The 24,048-nt window shown below is 38.7% G+C and overlaps 1 protein-coding gene across 6 annotated transcripts in view; it reads left to right on the forward strand.

Moving 5' to 3' along the window:
- The window catches only part of Pex5 (peroxin 5), a 91,641-nt gene that overhangs the window by 30,534 nt on the left and 37,059 nt on the right, over positions 1-24,048 (forward strand). For all 6 annotated transcript variants that reach the window (XR_010849574.1, XR_010849573.1, XM_067083403.1 and 3 more), the window contains exons 8-12: positions 11,405-11,571; positions 20,118-20,332; positions 20,995-21,094; positions 21,369-21,466; positions 23,663-23,831. Coding sequence is in view for 4 of the 6 variants with exons in the window: in XM_067083403.1 (XP_066939504.1) it covers positions 11,405-11,571; positions 20,118-20,332; positions 20,995-21,094; positions 21,369-21,466; positions 23,663-23,831 (749 nt within the window). In the remaining 2 variants the exon portion in view is untranslated. The remainder of the gene's footprint in view (positions 1-11,404; positions 11,572-20,117; positions 20,333-20,994; positions 21,095-21,368; positions 21,467-23,662; positions 23,832-24,048) is intronic.

Genomic DNA, 24,048 nt, shown 5'->3' on the forward strand with positions numbered 1-24,048 from the left:
AATTCTGCAAATGAATATTGAGTGAATGCACTTGTACATCTCCAAATGGCATTTATAAAAAAAAAACAGGAATTGTTAAGGGGTATCACCAGCTTATTGCCACACTATGGCTAAAACTACAAGATCCCAACAAGAAAGTTGACATTGTCTATTTTTAATACAATAAAGCTTCTTGAAGGTTAACATAAAAAAGCTTATGCAATTAACCAACAAAATAGTTGGAAGATTTTAGAAAATATATATCTGAGGAGTTGCAGACTCTTAATGAGGACTGGATTAATGTCAGGCATATGTATCTGCTGGAGAAGAATTACTGGGATTTTGGGCAACACCTTTGAAATCAAATTAAACCTGGTATAATAATGAGACAAAAGCATTTTTAGAAATTTTCTGGGATTAAATAGAGAACACAAGGTAAAATATAACAGTCCTCAAATTTAGATGGTTCAGTTAAATGGACCATAAGAAGAGATGAGAGAATATACTGAAACTGGAAAAACATGAAATATCTCTGGGTGAAAATAAGAAAACACCTGTCAAAAGAATACAGATAATGTTGGGCAGAATGTTCTCATGAGGTCATAAGAGAAATAAGGGGGATAATTTGATTGATATACCAGAAGCTGATGAACACTTGAATGCATTGGCAAGTTTAGTTGTATGAAGTGGGTTTAATAGTAAAAAAACTTAGGAGATGAAAAGCAGTGGTCTATAATTGAATTATTACAGAGATGATTTCAGCTGAAAATGAAATTGTACCTCATATACTGACCAGTATGTTTTGTAGAATGTGAAATGAGAAGACTAAACCAGATGATAGAGAATTAAAAGTCATAGCTATGGTATGAAAGAAAGATGACTAGATTGAATGTGGTTACCATAGAGGCTTTGCATTTACATTATGAAAATGTTCAGTGGCAGTCCCTGGGTTACGGCGTTCCAACTTTACAGTGCCTGGCTCACAGCAGTGATAACCTGATTTAACGGCACCGTAAGCGCCATTTATTCCAATTATTATGATGATGTTCTGGTTTACAGCATTTTTCGGGTTACGGCGCACTGCCAGGAATGGAACCCCCACTGTAAACCGGGGCATTGCCTGTATAATTATTCTTGGTTGGCTGGAGAAAAAATGCTAAAAGGTCTGAGAAAGAAATTGATGAAATGCTAAGGAGATGAACAATCAGATTTTTAGAAAAGACAGGAGTTGTACAGATCATATATTTGTATTAAGACCTATTGTACTGCAGTTTATGGAATTTCAAAATCCCCTTACAATGGTTACTGTTGATTAAGAGAAGCCATTTGGCAGTGTCCTTGGACTAGTATTATTAAATATACAAAATCTTTCATGAAGAACGACACTGAATAAGGAAATAGTAATTTAAAGCATCCTGAATGATTGATTACTAAAGGACTTTTGTATATATAAGCAACTTACCAAATATTACATTGCTATTAGTTCCTACTTTTCACGGCAGCTTAAGTTTTAAAAATTTCACAGTAGCGCTCATAATGTTTTGGTGTAGGTAACAGACCCCACCCACTTTCAGGGAAGAATAGGTACAACCGGCTCAGGTATTTAATTTGTTCCTGCTGCTCATCGACTGAACATCGGTCGCTGGTAGTTTTTGTTTTGATTTGTTTTCACTGGTTGTTTACGTACATCATCGAATTTGGTGACGCACATTGTAGTTTTTGGTAGTGCTAATCAGCTTTTTTCCTTAATTGTGACTGGATATGTCAAACTCGAGTGCTCATAGTACTGTATTACGTATTGCAGCAAGGGCTGCAAGACGAGACTGACATCTGCTAAGTATGACACTCACACTAACTGCATCTCTTGTAGACAGCAGACTTGTTCTCCTGACATTAACTGTGACGAGTGTAAGGGGTGGGATCAGGGGAAATGGAAGAATTTGTTCTCATTTAGCGAGACTTCAAAGAGACAGAGAGAGAAAGGCGGCTGCTAAAGCCGAGGTTGGGTTGCAGTGTTTTCCAAAGGTGTCTGTCCTTTCAACTCCTATGACAGCCTTTTCCCCATTCCAAGTCCTACCTTCTGAGCCCAGTGCCTTAGCCAATCTTGAGTGCAAAAGTGTTAGTGCAAGTGTCATGTCAGTGGAGGAGGTGGCTACTTGTCCTGCCGACGCCTGTAGACCTAGGTCCCTGTCAAACTCCCCTAAACCTGGGAGGGGGCAAATCGAACGTCCAAGGGAGGTCAGTGGGGTTTGCCCACGGGTAGTTGCCCCCTCAGTCGAGCCTGTTGCCGGTCCCAGGTATTGACAGACAGCCACTGGAAAGGCGTCTTACGGATCTTCTAAACTCGGTCCCTATTAGACTCCCCTAAACTTGGGAGGGGCATACTGTCGGTCTATGGGAGTCCGTAGGGGTTTTTTGCCTCCAAACAGTTACTCAATCAATCCTGCCGTACACAGTTTTCGATGGACACCCATTGAAAAGGTTTACAAGTATAGGTGCACACCATATCAGCAAGGGACCCCAATTCTGATGTGGACAGGTGTCGGAGTCATACCATTGTAAAAGTCAGCAGCTCCCAAGCACAATCCTCTGCTTACGTGTAACATTCCAGAGATCTAGGACAGATTTCTGAACCTTCTTGCAGCTTCTAGGACCAGGAAGACATCCCAATGTCTCCCGAGTTGCTTGTATTATGGTTGATCACACGTCTGGCACTAGGCGTTCGGCTGGTGTCAAGCGGCCAATTAGTGATACTGCCATACATTTCAAACGTTCAGTAGCACTTGAACGCCAGTGACGTACGTTGGTGCAGTGGATTACAAGGGCCTGAGTGGAGGTGAGCACGCTGTCCAAGCCGAGCGCTCCAACCAACGTTTGGCGCTTGATCGTCCTATGTGCCCAATCACACTCATCTGGAGCCAGGCGGTCGGCTGGCATCAAGCAGCCAGTTGGTGGTACTACCATGCTTTTCGAACATAAAATAATAGTCAAACGCCCATTGGATTTTGAAAACCCAAGTGGAGGTGAGTGTGCTGTCCGATCCGAGCACTCCGACCATCGTTTGGCACCAGATCGTCATACATCTGTGAAGTCTCACCAGACTCAGTTGCCACTCTCATCACCTGACAAGCATTTAACATCTCATACCACTGCTGATCATCCAGCGCAGCCAGTTTTGACTGATGTCAGTGTTCTGGTGGCACAAGACTCCTCTCTGGAACCGCTTCATTGTTGTCTTGATAACATCTTGAGCCTTTTAAAGAAGCCTTCAACTACAGTGCAAGAACTAAAGGACTTAGCTTCTTCTTCAATCTTGTCCTTCAGCCAAGACAGGCTTTTCATCAGTAGAGTTGGATCATCTAGTGAAAGAATGATTCAAAGTCTTTGAAATATTCTGCTTCCTTGATTGGACAGTGGGAACTTTGACAAAGAAGATCAAAGATTGCACAGCTCTACAGGACAATTTTACTGCAGACTGGCTAAGAGTTTTATCCTGTGCGGACAAGGTGGTTCGTGATGGATCGCAAGAATTGGCTACTCTCTTTGCCCTAGGTGTATTGAAGAAGAGAAACTTGGGATGTTTGTTTGTCACTAGAGGAGTCACTTCTTCTCAGAAATCATCTCTGCTCTTCGCCCCGTTGGACCGAGATAGTCTGTTTCCCAGGGCTACTTTGGAGCGTGTTGCTTCGGAGCTTCAGAAGACTACCCAGGACTTGCTAACGCCCAAAGCAGCCGATTCAGACACCTGCAGCACCTGTTAGTGTAAGGGTGGCCTCTCCTTGGCAACAGCGGCCTTTTCGTGGTGGCAGAACAAGGAATCAGTCCCAACCACGTACCAAGCCCCGTGCGGTACACACGGTCATCAAGTCTTCTACCAGACCCTCTTCTAGCAAGTGAGGACCCGGTCCTCCGTGTGCTGGTGGGAGCAAGACTTCTCCATTTTTAGAGGAAATGGGACGTCAAGAGTGCGGAACCATGGGTGATAGATGTTTTGAGAGAGGGGTACTCAATCCCATTCAATTCAAAGCCCCCATTGGCATCAGCACCCATCAGCTTGATAGCCTACTCTGTAGGCTCACAGAGATTTTTGGCCCTGTCAAAGGAGGTTACTTCTCTGCTGAAAAAAGGGCTATAGAAGTTGTGAAAGACACGAACTCAGAGGGGTTTTACAACTGCATCTTCATCGTACCCAAGTCATTGGGAGGGTGGAGACCTGTCCTGGACTTAAGTGCTCTGAGTTTTTTTGTAAAGACCACGAAATTCAGGTTGGAAACCAACCAGTCAGTGCTGTCCTCCATTCATCAAGGGGATTGGGTGGTTACGATAGACATGGAGGATGCATACTTTCACATTCCAATCCACCCAGAATCCAGAAAGTACTTGACATACATGTTCCAGGACAGGATCTACCAGTTTTGAGCCATCTTTTTCAGTCTTTTAACAGCCCCACAGGTCTTCAGGGTTCTTGCCCCAGTAGGAAAGTGGCTACAATTGATGGGTATCGATGTATGCCTGTATCTTGATGACTGGCTTCTACATTCCCCATCGAGAAACTGTTGCACAGAGGACTTACAGAAGACCCTCTCCCTTTTCCAGGATCTGGGCCTTCTGATCAACTCCAAGTCACAACTAATCCCAACTCAGTTGATCGCCTATTTAGGGATGATGATCGACTCTCAGAGTTTTCGGGCTTTTCTGTCACGGAGAAGAATTCTTTCCTACCTGCAGACAATTTAGAAATTTCTTGTTCTTCCTTCCTGCTCAGCCAAAGAGTGGATGAGCCTCTTGGGGCACTTTCGTCCATAGAGAAGTTTTTGCCGTTAGGGAGACTTCGAGACCCCTGCTGTTCTTCCTAAAGGCCAGCTGGCTTAGGAAGACGTCTCTGGACCCATTTGTCTTCCCCATTACTCCCGAATTCAAGAATGACCTTCAGGGGTGGCTGGGAGAAGAGAGATTCCTGGTAGGGAAGTCTTTATTCCCTCTGAACCCAAACCTAACCTTGTTCTCAGATGCTTCAGACCTGGGATGGGGAGTTCATTTACAGGACTTGGAAGTTGCAGGGATGTGGTCACAAGAAGAAAGATTGCTCCACGTCAGTGTAAAGGAGCTGAAAGCAATACACCTGGCTCTTCAGCATTTTGCTTCAGTGACACGCAACAAAATAATTGCAGTCCACTCTGACAACATGACGGCGCTGGCCTACATAAGGAACCAAGGAGGCACACACTTTCTCACTTTGCCAGGTGGCCAGAGATCTCATTTGGGCCCAAAACAACCATACTCAGATTGTCACCCGCTTCATTCAGGGCAAGATGAATGTTCTTGCAGACGTCGAAGAATCATCAACTTTCCCTGTATTGCTTGTCAGTTTTGGACCCTCTGGCTTGGGCAACAGGCGCAATGCTCCAGGAATGGTCCGACCTGAACATGTATGCCTTCCCACCATTCAGTATGCTGAGGGAAGTCGTCAACACGTTTCAGTCTCACAGCAACTCGTTGATGATGCTAGTGGCCCTGTTTTGGCCGCAGAGGGAATGGTTCCCGGACCTTCTAAGCCTCTTGGTGTACTTCCCAAGACTTCTTCCACAGCATCAGTGTCTTCTCAAACAACCTCGTTTCCTCCGCTATCATCAAGGTTTGTCCACTCTTGCTCTGATAGGCTTCAAACTGTCAGGAAGCTTGTCAGAGCAAAAGGATTTTCAAAGGCAGCTACAAAGTCTGTTGCCAACTGTAGACAATAATCTTCATCCAACGTCTACCAGACTAAGTGGTCAGTTTTTATGTGTGTGTGACTGGTGTCGGAGACACAGTATCTCGTCTTCTGAGACCACTTTAGCTCAAATAGGCGATTTTTTAATCTTCCTGAAGTTTTCTTGGGGCTAACGACTTCAACTGTTAAAGGCTGTAGATCCATGCTGAATTCTGTCTTTAGGCACAGAGGTTTGGATCTTGCAACAAGTCAGGATCTTTGTGACTTGATTAAATTTTTTTATACTTCAGGGGAACACAGACCGTCTTCTATTCCTGGAACCTAGACGTCATGCTTTGTTGGCTCTCAGGGCCTCCCTTCGAGCCCCTTCATACATCTTCCTTGAAAGACTTAACGAGGAAGACTCTCTTTTTGGTTGCTCTAGTAACAGCCAAAAGAGTTAGTGGATTACAGGTCTTGGACAAGCAGGTTGGCTTTTCACAAGGTGATGCAGTCTGCATGTTTACCCATGGGTTTCTTGCAAAGAACAAAACCCCAGCCAATCCTTGGCCCCTTACAGATATCTTGGGACCTACAGGCCAGGAGAGAATTCTCTGTCCAGTCAGCCTTGAAAGGTTATGGAGAGGACTAAGAGTATCAGAAGCCCCTCTCGTTACCTCTGGTGTTCCGTAAAGAACATGTCTCATTCTACATTCAAGAACATGTTATCCTCTTTTTAGAGAAGTGATTTGTGAAGCCTACAGGGGAATTCAGAAAGAGGCCCTACCTTTATTGAAAGTTGAAGCCCACAAAGTCCAGGCAGTCGCCACTTCACTGGCTTTTAAACGCAATCTGTCACTGTCAGACTATTCTTCAATCTACGTACTGGACGTGCAGATTTGTGTTTGCTTCTAATTATTTGTGTGATGTGGAAACCACTTATGAAAACTGCAGTACATTAAGATCGTTATCCTTGGCGGCTTGTACGGGGGGAGGGAGGGTAGGAGCATGTCCCCTATTTCTCTATCTCCTCACCTTGAATTTAGGTGATCAAGTTATGGGAGCTAGGGGGTACTATGTACCCAGAGTACCCACCAGTCTTCTAATGGATGGGTTTGGTGTTTTACGTAAGGTGTAGGTAACAATATATTTGGTCAAATTTGTTTTGTACTGTGCCCATGGCAAGGGCACACCCTTTTGTATAAGGCCTCGGCAACCACCGGACTATCACTTTGCAGCAAAGCACACAAGTAGAGGCGATTTCCAGCTTTACTACTGCGCCACTATAGGTTGATGATGAGCACGGACCAGAGGCAGTACCTGTCTGCTGTAGCTCTCTCAACAGGTAAGGTTACAACAAGCATTGTCCAATGCTGGGTACCAATCTATTTTAAATTCATCTCCATTACTGAGTGTTTTTGAGTAGTTAGTGTCCATGTGTCCCACCTCCTTTCTCTGTGGGATTCAGCAGTGTAATTACTTGGAAAGTTACTTATATAAAAATGACATTTTTATAATAAAATAAAGTTTTATATATACTTACCAAGTAATTACATGATCGGAGCCTTCCCGCCTCCCCTCTAATGGACATTATGCGTGAACGAATTGAATACCTGAGCTGGTTTTACTTATTCTTTCCCAAAAGTGGGCGGGGTCTGTTACCTACACCAAAACAATATGAGGGCTACCGCGAAACTTTAAAATGTAAGCTGCTGCGAAAAGCAGGAACTAATAGCAATGTAATTACTTAGTAAGTATATATAAACTTTATTTTATTATAAAAATGTCATTTTTGTGTTAAGAGTTTTTATGAACCAGCAAATGTAAAGAAATTAAAAAGAAAAAAAAATATGATGTGGTTTTGTATAGAAAATGCAAAATAGTTAGGAGTTGTAATATCGAAGTGGCTTGCAAGTACAGGTGGACAGTTGCTAATCTGATACCATTGGAAATTGAAGAGTTCAGGATTCATGAAAATTCCAAGTAACAGTACCTCATTGTCCTTTTAAATTGTCAAATGCAGTATACGTATAATCATTTAATATTCAGCTCAGTGCAAAGTTTGACCCCAACTTTTTTCCCCCTCTAAAATCTTAGCAGGAGTCCAGATTTTCTTAGCATAAAGTGTTAGGTTTTGTTTTATTTTGTATCAGCATGATGGAACATAGACAAAAGTAAATATAATGATTGCTCTAGATACAGTTGTACAGGTATTATCCTACTTACAATGGGGTTAGGTTCCAAAAAACCCATCGTTTGTTGGAAAAAATGTATCTTGAATATAGCCTAGCCTACACTATAAAGTATACTGTATACATATACGGTATAGTAATTATTATAATTCTGGAGGTTCATGCAGATTGACTTATGATAATGATAAATCAGTACAAAGAGAAACTGAATAAACAAGAATTAGCTTAGCCTACACTGTGATACATAGTTTACATATACAGTAGACTACCCTATATTATACTGTGCTCTATATTCACATCTTATCATCGTGTAATGCAAACATCAACATAGTGAATATGCATCTTTTCCATGGATCTTTTAAAAAGTTATGTTTTACTTCACTGTATCCAGTAATACAGGCAGTCCCCGGTTTACGACGGGTCCGGCTTACGACGTTCCGAGGTTACGACACTTTTCAAATATATCCATCAGAAATTATTTCCCGGTTTACGACGCATGTTCCAGGGTTATGATGCATCGTACACCAATCGACGGAAGAAATATGGCTCCAAAATGGCAGAATAATCAAAATTTGGAGACTTTTTTGATGAAAAACTCAATGAAAATACAGTTTTCATCGTTTTCAATACACCCGAAGCATTAAAAGTAAGGTTTTCTTAGGATTTTTGACGATTTTCGATGATTTTTTGGTTTACGAAGATTTTCAGTTTACAACGTGGCGTAAAAATGTTACTCCCATCGTAAACTGGGAACTGCCTGTATTTTATGTATTATCATATTGCTTTTCTATTATAAAATATGATCATACCAATCAATGTTTTGGTTTGGAAATCGATTACGCAGTTAGTTTATTTTGCCATATTTAACTCAAGTTTATTTTGCCATATTTAAATCAAGTTTATTTTGCCATATTTAACTCTGTTCCGAGCGCTTTTCTTGCTTCTAGTTAGGATAAATGAATATCTAGATACTTTATTTTTATGGGACAAGGTTATTTTTTTATATACAGTAAACCCCCCGTATTTGCATTCTCAGGATTCACGGATTTCTCTGTGGAACACATATACACATTATTCGTGGAAAATTTGCCCGTTTTTTCACTGAGAAATATTCACTAATTACTGTATTTTCATGACTAAATGCACTTTTTTATGATAAAACTATACAATGCTCAGGTATAAGCATTTTTAGAGCTTTTTTTTTGTGTTTGAACTACCAAAATAGGCAGTTCTAAGTGTTTTTTAGAGGGGTTTTAAGTATTCACGGATTTTAGCTACTCGCAGGTGGGTGTGGTACGCATCCCCCGCAAATAAAGGGGGTTTACTGTATGAAGTGTTTTTAAGTCGAAATATAACTTAAATACATCTCGTTGTGAAATTAATTTAGCTATTTTTTTCGTTAATAGATGACGTTGGCAGTTGGGGGCATGTTTGTTTTGTTTAAAAAAAAAAATCAAGATTCCATTCACTATTTTCATTTGAGTATGCATTTATTTTTTATCGGTGTGAAAACAGCAGTAATATGTGTTCTTTCATGCCCAATAGTTTTGATTAAAATACTTTTCTCTCCAATTTTATTTACAATCAAGTTTCATCCATGTTGCTGATGCACAATAATTTATAGTCATTAGCAGCTTGAACATTGTTTTCTCAGCTTCAGCTACAACTTGCAGCTTAAATTTAGCAGTATATTTCCTTGCCGATCTTTTCTCCATAGCAAATAAGGGTATAATGTAAAAATATATCAGTCCTGTTCTACTTAACGTTATTTGTAACATAACTACGGTAATTGTTTACTACCATACGATGGTTGAAATACAAGCAAAACAGCTGTTGTTATCCAATTAGGTTGTTATTAGCAGAACAGCAGTTTCTCGTTCAGCTGTTTATGGCTGTAAGCATGTATGCAAGAATGTAATGTTACTAGCAATACTTTTATCATTCTCTTTTACTTTTTGAACTAGAAGATGGGATAAATAGGTGGAGGAAAAGAAGTTGGTGTATTGTAATTTGATCTCTCGTTGCCTGAGTGTACACTGTTGCCTGCATAAGATTTAAAAATATTTTCTAAGTATTGTTGTATTGGTATTAATTGCTAACTCCATTGCAAAATCGAATTGTCGTAAAACAAATTATCGTAACTCGAGCACTACCTGTATATTTAAAATCAATAACTGCAATCACCAAAAAAACTTCAGATGCAGTCTCACTTAATGGAAAAATTTTTTTTTTTTTCAGCAGGGTTGAACTGAGTTTCTTCGTTCTGTTGTATGTCTGACATTGTCCTGCGTCTGGGAATGGCAAGGGTCTGCTCATCGAGAGAGTGCTAGATAAGATATCAGGGAAGTTGGATGTTTGTGCATTTGCTCCTGTCCCTTCCTCGTAATTTGCATATACAGTACTATGTTTTGCGTTCTTACATTTAATGATTTCACATGCCTATGAAATCCCTATCAGTCAATAAGATGACAGAGATTGTTACATTATGGAGAAGGGTAAGTCTATGACAGCATTTAAGTGAAAAAGGAGAGGCTTCTTTTCCACAACACGAGAAGGGGAGCCCAAGGTATTTTTGTAAACAATTTTGTACTGTACAGTTCTTATTTTCCAAGTAAGATGGGATTTTCTGCCTTTAAAAGTTTGTATGGAATTGATTGTTTTTTCATAACAATCTTTTTGATAAGATTGTCTGTTTTTGTCTTCCAGAGCCTTTTTAATGTTGCAGTGCTGATTCCAGGTCAGTCTGATTAGCACACTGGTACCACATTGAAACCATACTTTTTGAGGAGCCCCTCTCTTAGGCAATGGCTGTCATAGACTTCCAGCTTATCCATAATGAAACAATCTCTTGTTTTCTTTACAACTGATGGGACTTCTTAGGCAGGTTTAATCAGTAAGTGCACAGGAGTGCAAAACATACATACAAATATTGTGGATAGGGACAGTAGCAAATGCACAAATGTCCAACTCCTCTGACTGCTTATCCAACATCGTCTGTCAAGATGAGAGGACACCTCCCCCTCCCAGACCCAGGGTGATGTAAGATGTACGATAGAATGAGAAAACTTGGTTTGCTCCTGCTAGAAGTCACAAAAAAGTCTGAATGCATATTTCATTATTAAATGGGGTTGTGTTTGAGGTTTTTTTTTTTTTTTGCAGTGACTGTATATTTGCTTGTTCTGACTTGAACAAGAGGTGGATAGCTGAATATGTGTTTTTTGACAATTTTTTTTATTTGGCTTAAACTGGGCCCTGTTATGAGATAATGTGCCTCATTTTGAAATTATTACCCAATGCTGACATTCTTTGCATTAGATTAGTTTATGTTATTATTTTTCTGTATACTAATATGTTATTCTGTAATTTCAACTCCTTTATCAGCTATCCAATGCCATGAATTATTATACCTTCTGTTCTTATGCTTATCTGTCATTGGAATTTCTTACATGAAGAGGCCACTACTTGTTTGATGGAAGCAGATCTGTATTTACTATAATTGGATATATTTTACAATTGTATTTTATTTTATATTCCATCTTTGCAGGTGATGCAAACCGCCTTAATATCGACAGTGAAACAATGAGTCAACAAGAAAGAGAGAAATTTTGGCAGGTTTTACAGCAGGAATGGGAGGAAATGGCAAAGGAAGATAAACTAAATGAGCATCCATGGCTGTCCGAGTTTAATACTTCATCATTTGAACCATTCAAAGTATGTTTTAATCAAGGTTTTTCTTTCAATTTTATTAGAGATATCAAGGAAAAGTAATGTTCTGTAAAGATTTCCTCTTTAGCAGAGGATTTAGTTTTAATGTTGTAACTTAAATTATGCTGCTGTAGAAATGAGTCTAGGCTTATTTTTATTATTTGAGTTTTTATGTCTTTCTCCACTATTAGAACCTTAATACATCATGTTCCTTTGAAGTATACAAAGTTTCATCTTTGTTGGGTTGGTCATTGAGATGGTTAACAGGTTATTCAAAGGTGAGCATGATGAGTACAAGTGTCCACCACTCATCAGACAGATTTATTACTTTTTCTTCTGTCACTGTGTTTACTAGGTGATAATTTTTGTATTGTTGGTGTGCATTGGAACAGATTTTTTGTTCATTTGTGAGTGTTACTGAATCTGTGTAACTCTTTGATAAGGTAACCTGGTTGTGGCCATGTGTTTGGCAAGTTTATATACCCCCATGATGTTGATCTGTATGCACTTTGTCCTTTTTGCAGTGGCCCTGATTGCTCTAAGAGCTTAAGAGCTGTCTTGGCAGAAGTGCGAAGGATAGTTGGTTGTTAAATAGCTTAAATTTGTTTCCAAGTGAAAGAGTAGAGTAAGGGGTTTGTTATGAGGTAACACACCTCCCTCCACTCTTGAAGAGCTTTTCAGTTTCCCTACCAGCTAGTGCTATGATACTGCTATCTTGTTTGATTTCTTGTTGGTCATGCTTCCTCCACCTCCATCTGTGATGCTCCCAGTTGGTGAGTGTCCCACATTTGTTTGTCAAGCTGTATCTTGGTGTCACTGCTCCGTCTCATGCTATGGTTAGAAGGCTTGAGGGCACTCTAATCATCCTTCAGGGTGAAAGGATTGCTGTCGGCTGCCTTGTTCCTTTTGCTGCTGACTTTGACCATTGCTGTTGATTCCGGTGCCATCTATGTTGCTGCTTCTAATGGTACTGGTGTTGTTGTTGCTGCTGTCCCTGTTACAGATATACTTGTTCCAGAAGAGGATGAGTTGTTATTGTCTGCAACTCATTGGTCATACCAGAAGTTCTTCTTGGCCATAAAGGAAAGACTTAGAGAGAGAAGCTGAAAGAAGGCTGGGAACAGCCATTGGGCTTTTTCCTCCTCTTCCTTAAACTCGTCTTCATCCTCTTCAACCTCCTCACCCTCTTTTGAATCTACTCTATCCCACGATTGCAGTAGAGGTAGGAAGAGGGCTTGGGAGTCCGGAATGGTTCTATTTGGCGCCGTTTTTTGGGCTCCAGGGTTTTTGGGGACGAGTTTTTTTTGGCGACAATTTTTTGGCGCCAAAAATAAGAAAATAATTCTCTCTCTCTCTCTCTCTCTCTCTCTCTCTCTCTCTCTCTCTCTCTCTCTCTCTCTCTCTCTCTCTCTCTCTCTCTCTCTCTCTCTCTCTCTCTCTCTCTCTCTCAGGTTAAAATATTCTGAGAGAATAGAAATTGCCTGTTACTACTAACTGCTTATTTATCTGTTTCTCTGTAACTGCCTATCTATCTGTTTCTCTTTAACTGCCTATCTATCTATCTGTTTCTCTTTAACTTGACAGCAATTTCCACAGTACAGAAACAGCTTTTTACTACCGCCTACATGTTAAAATTTAAGAATAGTTGAGTTGAACCCATCTACAGAAATGGCTGAACTTATTCTAAGTAAGAAAAATAAACCCAAATATTCGCATAATGGATATCTTTATGTGTTCGATAAGCATAGCAAGAAGGACCCTAGTACAAAGTTTTGGAGATGTGAAAATAAGAATGAGTGCAAAGCCCATATCCACACTCAAGACAATGAAGTGATAAATGAAATAAATGAACATTCTCATGGTGCTTCAATAGCAAGTGTAGAAGTAGCTGCTATTAAAACTAGTTTAAAGAGTCGGGCTGAAGACTGCCAAGATCAGCCTTGGTAATTATAAGTTCTTGTACAGAGAATATTTCTCAAGCCGCTCAAGGAGCACTTCCAAATTTAGATTTAATGAAGCAAATAATAAAGAGAAGGAGAAATCAGTTGAGCCTCGCTCCTCCTAATCCTGTCAATGTTTGTGAATTAGTGATCCCAGATGAATACAAACTTTATATGAAAAACAATGGTGAGCATGAAAACTTTTTAATTGGTGACAGTGGTCGATCAGACGAAAGAATTTTAATTTTCAGAAGACAGAGCTGGACTGTGTTTTTACGAGATTCTGACGTGTGGTATTGTGATGGAACATTCAAATTTTCTTCTTATTTTAATGTAATCCTCTTGATATTTTCATTCTTATTTTGGTGAAAAATTTGGTGCACCAAAAGTGTGGGCGCTAAAAACTTGTCTCCAAAAAATCTGGAGCCCAAAAAGCCCAAAAAGCACCCAACCCTTGGGAGTCTTCTCTTTGTGAGATGTCTTGCAGGGCTTCATATGGATGTGTCACTTTCCAGAAGAGGGCCATTGTTACTCATGGAACCAGTCGTCTTGAACATGTTTCATAACTGGTCTGTCCAAGTGTATAACCTGTCTCCTGCTGTCCTGTCTGTGTCTGGTATTGCTCTTTGTCATTGGTACCAGTTACTATGTAACATGTTTCCTGTCACTTCAGTGACTGGTCACCCTTGTGGAGTAGCCTGGGTTCAGGTAGGACTTTCCATAGCATACATTACTTTGAGAACCCTTAGTCCTTGGGCACGTAATACTTCCTTTAGCTTACCTGAGTAGGAGGTGGGGGGGAACAGCTTCAATGACCTGCTGGGGAAGAGAAAATTTTAAGGCCTCAAGACCAGAGAATTGGCTTTCTCCAACAACCCACAGCAATAGCAATCAAAACTATGGCAAAGTTTCAAAGTGAACTGAGAAGTCTTTTAAGTCAAAGAAACCAAGTAACTTAAGGTCACCCTCAAAGTCTCCCTGAGGTCACTGTGCTCATGAATGAGCTTTATGACTGCTTGGGAGTGCCTCAAACTCTGTATGGTGTGGTTCAGGTGTATTGCTCTGGGGACCTACCAGTTCCACACCCAAAACAGACTGCCCCTCATCACAGCAGAAGGGGTGGGCACACCAAACCTGAAAATTTTCCTAGCCTAACACGTCCGAAAATGATTCAATTATGCGATCCACCCAACTGTTCATGTTGTTCTTCTTTTACTATGCAATCCAGCTTACAAAACAAAAACCACAAAACAGACTTACAACCCATCTTTATCGACCTAACCTTCAGAGAGCTCTCTCTACCCTGCCACCATTTGTTCAACACTCCCACCCGCGTTTGTTTACCTCTTTCTCCCTCCCACCATTTACATCCTATGACGTCACAACAAGAACACAGACTTTTTAAACATAAAGAATGCTTTGCTATAAAAACGTCTTATAAAATTAAATGTGCTTTTTATACATTTTGTAACGCCCATACCATTTCACTAACACAGAAAATAAAAATAAAATAATGACTAACTTATAAAACATATAATCACACATGTCTCCTTCTCCCTCCCCTCCAGCCTCTTCTTATCCTAATCCCCTCTAATCTCCATTATTCTCCAATTCTTTACCCTCTACATAATTTCTAATACTTTCCCCTGAAACTCCAGCTTCGGTCAATACATCAGCTATTTGATGCTTTCCTTTTACCCATCTCACCTCACTTATTTCTCCAGATTCTATTGTTTCTCTTATTGCTGCAATGTCAATTTTTAATCACTTACTACTTACTCCAGTACTTGATTTTACTGCAGTCGTTGGGTGTTACTATCAGTTTTCACCAGTGTTTCTAATTTTCTCCCTCCTACTATCTCTTCCCACAAATGTTTGAAATATATCAATCCTTCTATGGCCTCCCCCACACTCAGAGCTTCTGCTTCAATGGTGGACTTTGCTACTCTTCTGGATTTTCTGGATTTCCACCATATGGGACTTATCCGCCTCTTACCATCTGTCAATGATATCACATAACCTAATTGAGTATGACCATCTTCAATATTCCCGAATGAAGCATCTCCATAGGCTTCCCAATAAATCTTTTCTTCTTCTAACTCACTTATTATCACTTCTCCCATTATGCTCTTATAGTTTTTCTCACTATTTTAATCAGCTGTCTCATATCTTGAGTTGTTCCTTCTTTAAAAGCTTTACTTAATTCACTAACATCATATGATATTTCTGGCATGGTATGTAGCGATAGCCAATTCAACTGTCCTACCACTGAGCTATATTCTGTTAACTCCTTTAGCCCTAATACTCTATTAAATGTAAATCTTCTGGCTTCTGGTTCTCTTATAGAATTTATATACTGCCACTGATTAAGACAAACTCCATTTTCCTTATGCTCTACTATTACTGTACTCCTATGTACTTAAAACTTTTACTTTCTTGTTCTCCTACTTGCAATTTCCCTTTCAATTGTTTCTTTTAAAAATCCTTCACTTCCTCTATAGCAAAAATCATCTACATGTGTGCATAAAATACCGTTCAATGTATTGTCTTTCCTCCAAAAGAATATATTAGGTTCTAATCTACTCTTCTCGCCCTTAAGCACCTCCACCACTTTTACCACCTTACAATACCATGCCTTTGCAGCATCCTTGAGCCCATAAACAGTTTTCTTCAATTTCCGTAATCCACTCCAACCATCTTCACTAGGTGGTTTTAAATATACTTCACATATTTCATCATCTTGTAGATACACAGTTTTTACATCTAACGTATAACGATTCCAATCTTTCAGTTTTATTACTGTCAAACAAAATTTTTAAATTTTGGCATTGCATGTAGGAGCATCTTTTTCCCATTCAGCCATTTCTTCTTCAAAACCTCTAGCTACCAATCTTGCTTTACATATTCTCCCTCCCCCTTTTACCTTTTCAATTTGTAGATATAGCTTTTTGTCCAGTGTCATTTACCTCCTCATATACCTTGTTTTCTCTCCAACTTTGCAGTTCTTTTTCTTTAGCTTCAATTACACTTCTATTTTCGAATCCTAGCAAAACCTCTCTTCATCTTCAATTTTTTCTACATGACTATAATCTCTTAATTTAACCCATCCCTTGTCACCTGACTGTGAGTCTTCTACATTGTACGAATCAGCCCAAGATTTGCTTGATCTTTTTCTTGCAAGACTCAATATAATCCACTCATCTACTTGTCCTGTATTTTTGTTTATAGCTCTAACTCTTTATCCCTTTCTGAAATTGGGTATCTCTTCTCATAACTCATCTTCTATTACCTCACTTTCTTCTGGTATCTCACTTTCCCTTCATCTTCCAATGTTTCCTCTGCTAAATCTCTTTCTATAGTGTCTTCTATATCTGCATTCCTTCTCCAGCCAGTTATCATCGCCTTTCCTTCCTGCCCATCTATATTCCCTTCCTTGATACAAGGGATTCATCCTTCACAGTGTGTGTTTTGTCTTTTTTAGGTATCTCCTCTTTTTCTGGTGATAGTCTTTGAATCCTAGTAACATGTATTCTTGCTACTTCTCTTAGAGAATCCCCATGTTTAACCACTACTGTTTTACCTGATACTCCCACTACCTGAGCAGGTCCTCTCCATTCATTTTCATTTTCATTTTCTCATAGAATACCTTGTCTCCCACTACTGCTTCTTCAAATTTATGTTTTCTGACATTTTTGTTTAAAACAATTCTTATTTTATTAAAAGACTCATTTTTGATAAACACTTCTCTGGCCTTATGCATTGCATTCAGTGTATCCCTTACTATGCTTTCTTCCATACCTTTCTCTCTGCTTGCAGGACTTGAACTTTCTTCTCCCATTAAATTAGGCAAAGAAGGGTTTTTCCCAAATACTGATCGGTTAGGGGAGAAACCACCAGTATTTATTAAGCAGTTCCTAGCACTCACTACCCATCTTAATGCTATGGACCAATCCACTTCCTCATCATCTTTCATCTTTCTTAAGCTTTCTTTGATTATGCCTACCGTCTTTTCACACAATCCATTGCTCCATGGAAATTCAGATGCTGTGCTAATACTTTAATGTTCCATCTTTCTGCCATCCTCCTTACTTTTTCATTTTGAAATTCTCCCCCGTTGTCTGATAATATTTTAGAAGGTGCCCCAAATATAGCAAACCACCCGTCAAAAAGTGTCTTTATAATAGTTTCTGGTTTCTTGTCTTTTATCCAAAAAGCCTGACAATACCTTGTTGCCATATCTACTATTACCAAGAACTTTCTTCTATCTTTCCCACATCCATTGCTACAACTTCATTAAATGTCTTACTCCAAGAAAATCCAACTACTGGTTTAGCTGGGTTTCTTTTATATCTTTTACATACCTCACAACTTGGGATTAAGTCTGTTATTAACTTTTTTATTTCCTCTTTTTCTTCTCTCTCAAGCCATCACTCCACTGTGCTTCTTCTGTTAGCTTCCATATTTTATCTCCACTTCCGTGGCCAAATTGTAGATGTAACTTCATCATTGCACCTTTAATTTCCCTTAGACTCTCTCCCTTCCAACCCTCCAGTAACAGTTCTTCTTCTGCCTTCCTTCTCAAAATTGGTATTCTTAAATGGCCCTGTTTGTCTTCTCTTAACTTTATCTTCATTTCCCCTAACGCTTCTATTTTAACACAATTCTCTTTTAAATTTATGGTCATCCCCATTTTACTCATGGTTTTCTTACCTATTAACCATGGTACATCACCCTGCAAAATTTCTGTCTTCAAATAAAACTTTTTGTTTTTCAATATCGCTGGTATTTCCATTACTCCTTTCGACTTGTATGAAGACTCACCAAAATTAAATACTTTATTAGACTCTTTCTTAGTATCATTCATTCTCCTCAACTCTTCCTGATTCAAACCCACGACAATGCGTGCTAGTCACAATTCCCCACAAACTGTTGACTTACATCCTGTGTCTAAAATTGCATCAACCTCCTCCCAAGATTCTTCTTCTATTTTACTAACTTCTCCTATATAAATTTTTTCTATTTCTTGTCCAGTTTCTGATTTCTTCTTATTTTGAAAATTCTGAGGACAGTCTCTGGCCCAATGCCATTCCGATTTTCATATTGCACACAGCGTTACTTTCCCTTCTCTATTTAAAGGATTTCTTCCACCTCTACCTCCATTCACCTTTCCCCGATATCTTTGGTTTTTCCACCCTTTCCCAAAATTTGCACAACCTTCTGATCCCAACCATTCTCCCTCCTCTTTATTCCCTAATCCCTCAAATATTCTTTTCATTATTTGTGACACTGTTTTATATTCCAATTTTTCTTGACCACAAGCTGCTAATACCATTTGTTTTTTTATCTTTTGTGAGATTCGATTGTTCTAGTACATGAAAACCTTTTGCTTCCCCTTCAAGCATGCTTTTCCCTAGTGCTCTACTACACTCTGACTCTGCCTTTTCATACCTAATTATAAAATCTCTCATCTTTTCGCTAGATTCTCTGTCTATTTTAAAACAGTTTTTCATTTTACTTTAATTTTCCATTAACATATCTTTTAGATACACTTCATCTAGTTTGGATAGGATTATCTTTGAACCCTCTTTATCCTTAAGTTCATCTCTGTCTATTCCTTCTGTCACTTCTAAAGCTTTCCCTTTTAAGCTCATTCTTATCTCTATCCCTGGATATTTCACTTCTTCTCCACACACCGCAAGCCAATCTTCGACTTGTCCTCACCATCCTTTATAATTGCCCTGTGTCCCGCTAAATCTCAGACAGTCTCTTCTCCATTTCATCTCCCAAAGTTTACCATCAGAGCTGTCCATTTTTAACTGACCACTTCTGCTACCACTTGAAAATTTTCCTAGCCTAACACGTCCAAAAATTATTCAATTATGCGATCCACCCACCTTTTCACGTTGTTCTTCTTTCACTATGCAATCCAGCTTACGACAACAAAAACCACAAAACAGACTTACAACCCATCTTTATCGACCTAACCTTCAGAGAGCTCTCTCTACCCTGCCACCATTTGTTCAACACTCCCGCCCGCATTTGTTTACCTTTTTCTCCCTCCCGGCATTTCCATCCTATGACATCACAAAAAGAACACAGACTTTTTAAACATAAAGAATGCTTTGCTATAAAAACGTCTTATAAAATTAAACGTGCTTTTTATACATTTTGTAACGCTCATACCATTTCACTAACGCAGAAAATAAAAATAAAATAATGACTAACTTTAACATATAATCAAAACCAACCTAGGTAAGGTTCACAGAAATGAAAAGACATCACACCAGCCTCTGAAAAATAGGGTGTCTCCCCCAGTCCAAGAAAAAGGGGAAAGACCTAGACTGGTTTACATCCTTGTTTGCTATTGATGACTCGGCTACAATGTTGGCCCAGCCAGAAGTGGTATAAGGTGCTAGGCAACATGGGGCACAGTGGGAAACATGGGGATGGTCCTCAGTTTTAACTCTCCCCATGTTCTCCATGAAGTGTTTCTGTGAAATGAGTGAGTTTTGATGATTTCAGTGACTATCATACATTGATATTTCTCTAGTTTCTTTCCAATAAGGTTAGTGAAAAACTGAAGTGTGATAATGTATGTTATTTTCTCCACAGGACTACATGTTTGAAGAAGATAACCCTTTGAAGGACCACCCCGATCCATTAAAGGAGGGCAAACGATGTTTAGAGGCAGGAGATCTGCCTTCTGCTGTCTTGCTTTTTGAAGCTGCTGCACAACAGTCACCGAAAAATCCAGAGGCATGGCTCTTACTAGGTGCAACTCACGCAGAAAATGAACAAGATCCTGCCGCCATATCTGCTTTAAGAAGGTGTTTATTCTATTAATATAAATATTTTTTAGATCTTCTATTTTAAATCTACAGATATACAGCTCTATATTTTTCGTCATTTTTATAGGTCAGTAAGGTTCCCTTCCCCAGTGAATATTTGGATAGAATTGTTAATTGGTAAAGGCTACCCATCAATTTATAAAAGTGTACAATCAAATATATTTAATGGAAATAATTAGGAGGAAATGAATGCATTTCTATCAGAAAAATTATACTACAACTATGAAGGTTGGTGTAAATGTTCACCTTTGCTGGATCCTTGCTCATGTTGGCATTAAACTTAACAAAAATACAGTTAGAGTAACTAAAGCTGCAGGTTAAACCCAGCTGATAAGTATTTATATATGGTTAAGTCAAAGAGATTGAAGACTATCATAATGGATAAATTACAGACTGAGTTCTTATCTCACTCAGTTGTTGAACTTGGTCTTTCTCTGCAGTTTTTATATATCAAAAAAATCCCCTGGGTGAACTATATGAGAGCGGCAGTGTGATGCAATAGTGTTGTAAGTTAAATGACTTTATATTTATAGCACACTAGTCAGATAACCTTTTGAAAGGATGGGATATTACAGTAGACACTCCATCTTTAAAAGTAGGTTGTAAATGTAATGTTGATGAATTTCATTTAATATTTTCAGGTGTGTTGAGTTAGACAAGGCCAATTGTACAGCATGGATGGCTTTAGCAACGTCATATACCAATGAATCATACCAGACCCTAGCCTGTGAATCACTAAAGGTAAAATTGCACTTTGTTTTTCCATACTTTGTACTTAATGTTTCATGTAATTGTGTATGGTACCACTTAATGTAATTTTTTTTCCATCTTTTTCTTATGTTGGTTGGTTATTCTGATGAAAGATTTTTATAAAAATATTTTTTTCATTATTTTACTTATTTCCTCTTCCAGACATTCACTCATCACCAAATTATTTAAGCATTGGGAGCAAAAATTGCACAACTTCAAATATTCCTGATTAGTGCTGGTCTTCCAAGAATTTTTGTCTTTTCAGGAGTGGGTTCGAAGCAATCCTGAGTATAGTCACTTAGTTCCCAAAGAGGAGGGCGCTCATCGGAAACCAAAAGTAATGGCATCTACCTTAGCACCCAGGTAGTAGGTTAGAGTACGTAACATAACAGGTGAAAAAAATGTTTGTTAACTTCATAAATAGATCTTTGTCCGTACAAAACACAAACCTCTTATTTTGCCTAGTCCCCATTATTCAGTATTCTGTTAGTTGGAAGCTGGTCATGTACATAATGAAAGAAAACCATGACTAAAACTAAACCAAATTTCTGAAGGGATATAATGAAAATTTTAAGGGTTTTTCCCGTCATCCTCTAATGCTGTCTTCTTACTAAACTGTGAAGGTTGAATCTTTCATTCTTCACATCCACATGAGTATCATGTGTATTGTTATTTTTTTTTAAATAATGACCTTAGTAAAAAAGCTGTGATGCAATTACGGTATTTTTTACATTTATGGCTTATGAATGGCAAGTTCAGGTTTAGGCTTGAAGTTTGCCTTTGCAACATTATTTGAGTGTCATGCAGGTTTTAGTTTTTTTTTTTTTTTGCATATTTCTTATTCCACACAGAATAATATGTCTTCTTTAATCACTACAGGCATCTGTACCTAAACTTAAGCTAACTACTTCACTATTTTTCTCTTTGTATGGTTGTTGTAATAAGTTTATTCTGACGGAAATCTAAACCTACACTATCATACATGGAATTACTCATGCAAGATGCGTCTAGGCTGTCTTGACTCAAAAACAAAATCCTATCACCTATGTCTATGGCTCATCATGACCTCATGTGGTCTACCTCTTCCACTGTTTTCTAAGCCATCATTGCCTGATTGTCTTCTGGCTGTCTCCCATGTTCGTGGCCGAGATTTCTCCTTGTGCAAGCCACGTTTGCAGGATATTCCTGTTTTCTGTTGCATGCATATACCCTTTTGTGCCGGTACCCCTACAGTAGCCAAGTGAATGAATAATTAATAGAAATTTGAGAGATTTTGGGACACAAGGCTGTTAGTGTGCTTTCTTTGTCTGTGGTGTGGGAATGATGACGTGGGAACCACATGGACAACCTTCTTTGTCTGTACTATATTTGCATACCTCGCTAGTGTTGTAAACCCCTCTGTCTGACATTATGGCTACTTTGGAGGAAACAAGTCCAAATTCAGGTGTTCTGTCAAGGAGGGTAGGCTATGCTGTAATTTATGGCCCCAAGAGAGGGAGATCTGCACTCAGTTTTGTCAGGGGAGAAAATGTTCTAAAATTTTTTTTTATTTTGTAAAATTAGAATTACACCTCACATAACATTATAACAGATTAGAACTAAAATCAATAACAGTTCCTAAGTATATTTATGGTAAAAATTTTTTAGATGTACTGGGATGGGGAGATGCAGTACCTTTTAGTGAGTTGTACATTTTTTTGTACTTGAGTTTGCAAAATTACTATTACAGCTAACATACTATTGTAAAAGATAGGAACAAACCAATAGCAGACCCTGGATATATTTATGGGCAAAGATATATAAGATGTCCTGGAATGGGGGAGATCCCCAATGAAATCTCAAGTCACTCTAATCTCCCTCGTATCCTGGAGCGAGTTAGTGTTGCCATAAGTTATTTATGGCCCATTCAAGTGATTTGAACATTTTTCCTGCAAAATTCATGCACACTACAAGGCATGAAATATAAATTCACACCTGAGGCAGTCCCGGATCGAACTCAAGACCTATTATTATGCCTCGCATGATCAGCGATCATACCTGGATGCAAGGGTTAAATTCTATAGGTTTACGAGCATATGTATATTTTATAATTTTTTCTGAGTACTTATTTTTTTCTCAGCCAACTTGGTTATCAGTAACTTCTCTTGTTCTGACACTATTTTATTATAACAGTAAATCAGTATATGAGTAGATACTAGTATTATGGGAAGAACCTGGGCTTAAATTTAGCTCCAAATTTTACTCATATTTTTGTAGTTTGATCATCACTGTATTTGGTACCTAAAACATGTGTTATATAGTTTTATGAGATTGGATCAGCACAGTAGTTTTGTGAAAACATTTCATTTTGGTGAAGGATGCCAGCCTCTGATAGCTCTGTTTGGAGCTCTGTGGTAAGGTTTAACTAATGAATAATAGTAATCAATTACAATGGTAGTAATCCAGGTTAACTGTTTTGATGAATTTGTCAATTAGCAACTTATTAGATACCCTATTCATTAACTGATTAAGTTATTTCTTAATGGTGGAATGCTTTGTTCATGGCTCTTTTTTTTACAGGGAACTGATTCAGGAGGTTCAGGACTTATACATTGCAGCAGCTAATCAACGTCCAAATCAGAACATTGATGCAGATGTCCAGTGTGGTTTGGGAGTCTTGTTCAACCTGACTGGAGAATATGAAAAGGCTGTTGACTGCTTCCAGTCTGCTATAAGTGTACGACCAAAGGTAAGGTATTACTTGTGAATTATTCATATGCATCATGCCCCATTCATTTCTTGCATACCTGAGTATTATACTTTACTCTAAAAAATCTTGGAATGGATTGTGGCCACTCTTCTTTATGTTTTGGACTTTGTTAGATTAGAACATGTAATATATATTTAGCAAAAACAAGTACAATATTAGCATTTTGCTAAGATATTGCCACTCATTTTTTTGCCAT

This window comes from Macrobrachium rosenbergii, chromosome 40, assembly GCF_040412425.1.
Source record: "Macrobrachium rosenbergii isolate ZJJX-2024 chromosome 40, ASM4041242v1, whole genome shotgun sequence".
NCBI classification, from domain to species: domain Eukaryota; kingdom Metazoa; phylum Arthropoda; class Malacostraca; order Decapoda; family Palaemonidae; genus Macrobrachium; species Macrobrachium rosenbergii.